This window comes from Cetorhinus maximus, unplaced genomic scaffold (genome assembly GCF_964194155.1).
Source record: "Cetorhinus maximus unplaced genomic scaffold, sCetMax3.hap1.1 HAP1_SCAFFOLD_429, whole genome shotgun sequence".
NCBI lineage: Eukaryota > Metazoa > Chordata > Chondrichthyes > Lamniformes > Cetorhinidae > Cetorhinus > Cetorhinus maximus.
This window is the reverse complement of record NW_027596373.1, coordinates 60654-62728: the sequence shown is the minus strand read 5'-3', so window position 1 is coordinate 62728 and position 2075 is coordinate 60654. Positions and strand designations below refer to the sequence as shown.

The window sequence follows — 2075 nt, the reverse complement described above, 5'->3', positions numbered from 1 at the left end:
TTCTTTGTCCACGGTGATTTAATAAGATTTTTAATCCATTGCACGCCAGCACATCTCATAAATTTAAAGTAGTGAGTTTTCGAGTAGGAAATATGTAAAGCGGCGCTGGGACCGCAACACAACGTCATTAAGACCCACTGTTTAACTGTGTACATGTTAAAGATCAAATAAAGTCATTTTTAGCAACCACAATGCGTGACTTTCCGAATTGCTTCTTCCCGATGGAAACATTTAAAAAAGTTAAAGTTAAGACACGAGGAGGTAGTGTCGATGCAACTGGAAATGCGAGGCCGGTTTTCAAAAGCATCACTTGGTGTTCGGCAGCCTTCAGTTTTGACTGGTCTCAGCAGGAGGCGCTCTTCCGAGGTGGGGAGGGAGTCAGTGTCCACAGCAGATCCTGGCGGCCGAGTGTTGACATATGTCGCTTGTCCTCGCTGGCGAGGGAGACCCTGTGCGAGGGAGGGGGGGAGCGTGGCATCGCTGGCACCAGGGGGCCCGTCACCAATGCACAACCTGGTGCCGCCGAGTGTGGCTGCAGTAAGTGGCCACGAAGGTGAGGAAGACGAGCAGCAGAGAGAGCAGGGCGATGGCGGCCAGCGTGCACCAGATGAGCTTCATGGAGTTGGTGGCCTCCGCCTTGAGCCTCCTGAACGGGTTGAAGACCCTGAGATGGAAGGAAGCGGCCAGTTTCTTGGAGACGAAGCACCGGTAAAGCCCCTGGTCCGATGTCTGGGCGCCTGTGATGGTGTAGGTGCTCCCGCCGGTGCTTTGGTCCAGCCAGTGCGTGCCCGCCGGCGGCCGGCGGGACCCCCTGCCCCTGGCCGGAGGAGAGACCCTTTGCCAGGACACGGGCTGGTAAATGAATGCCCCAGGACACCGGAAGGTCGCGTTGCCCTGAACGTTGACCAGGTAGGTCTCGAACAGGAGAGCCCGCGTCTCGTTCACCAGCACCAAGCCCTCGCCGGGCAGCTGCAGGCGGCGGAGGTCGGCGGCCTCGGGGGACCCGGTGACACAGGGGACCTGGCAGGAGCCCAGGGAGAGCTCGGGGCCCCGCCGCCCTCCCGCCCGCGGCCCCAGCAGCAGCCCGCAGGGGACCGGCTGCCCCTCGCCGCCGCCGCCCGGCCGCGCGTAGCAATAGCCCAGGCGCCGCCGGTGCCCCGGGCCACCGCACCGGTCGCACTGCTGCCAGGGACTCCACACGGTGAACGCCTGCAGCCGCTTCCCCCCGACATCCAGGCTGAGCCTCGGGAGCTCCGAGCCTCCGGACCGGCCCCCGGACACGTGCATCTGGAGAACATCCTGGATGTCGGCTTGGTAATAGGCCAGGGTCTTATTCCCCCTCCTGCACAGGTAGACGCCGGCGTCAGACAAGGTGGGCGACTGGATCAGGAGGTTGTTGTTCTGCAGGCGGAAGCGGGGCTGCGGAGAGCCGTCTGCGGCCGGACCCTGTCCCTGGCCCTGACCCACCAGGCGGACCAGCCCTGCCTCCGGCTCCGAGCTGTTCAGGTAAAACCAGCTGACTGGGCCAGGAGGGAGCCGCCCGCTGCCGCAGGGCAGAGTGGCCGGGTTCAGGCTGAGCAGCGGGATCTGGCAGGGTCGGGGAGGGTAGCAGGAGACATCTTCCCGGGAGAGGATGGGCGGCGGCCGCTGTATCAGGAGCAGGAAGGTGAGAGCCGGGCACAGGGGCAACATGATGCTGAGACCCCCCTGAAAACACTCCTCACTGCATCCAACACCTCCCCCCCGTCCCCTTCCCATGGCCCAGGCTGGGGCCAAGAGAGAACCACGGGGGACATTGCCCGGCAACAACGGGTGAGGTGAACAAAGCTGCCGAACATCTTGGTCAACAATGGACATTCTCTGACCATCTCCACAGGTGACACTGGGCAGGACCCCCACAGGAACAAACTACCTCACTGTCCCAGTGTGAGCTGGGCCTCCACCTGAAATAAACTGAAACATCCCAAATACTTCCCTTTCATCTCGTAACCATCGGCCTTGGGTTTCAGAAAATACATCTCACAACAACTTAGGTCCCGTGTTTGAAATGAACTCACAGTGAATCACCCGGGAGT

The 2075-nt window shown here is 61.2% G+C and overlaps 1 protein-coding gene across 1 annotated transcript; it reads right to left on the bottom strand.

The window, feature by feature from the left end:
• Positions 1-498: 498 nt before the first annotated feature.
• Positions 499-1692, bottom strand: LOC144673667 (protein FAM187B-like). The gene has a single exon (XM_078535394.1). It carries the CDS (start codon positions 1690-1692, stop codon positions 499-501), a length of 1194 nt encoding a protein of 397 aa, XP_078391520.1.
• Positions 1693-2075: the final 383 nt, after the last annotated feature.

Bases quoted from the DNA above. Each gene is read 5' to 3' on its own strand.
- LOC144673667 (XM_078535394.1), bottom strand. From the start codon at position 1,692: ATGTTGCCCCTGTGCCCGGCTCTCACCTTCCTGCTCCTGATACAGCGG.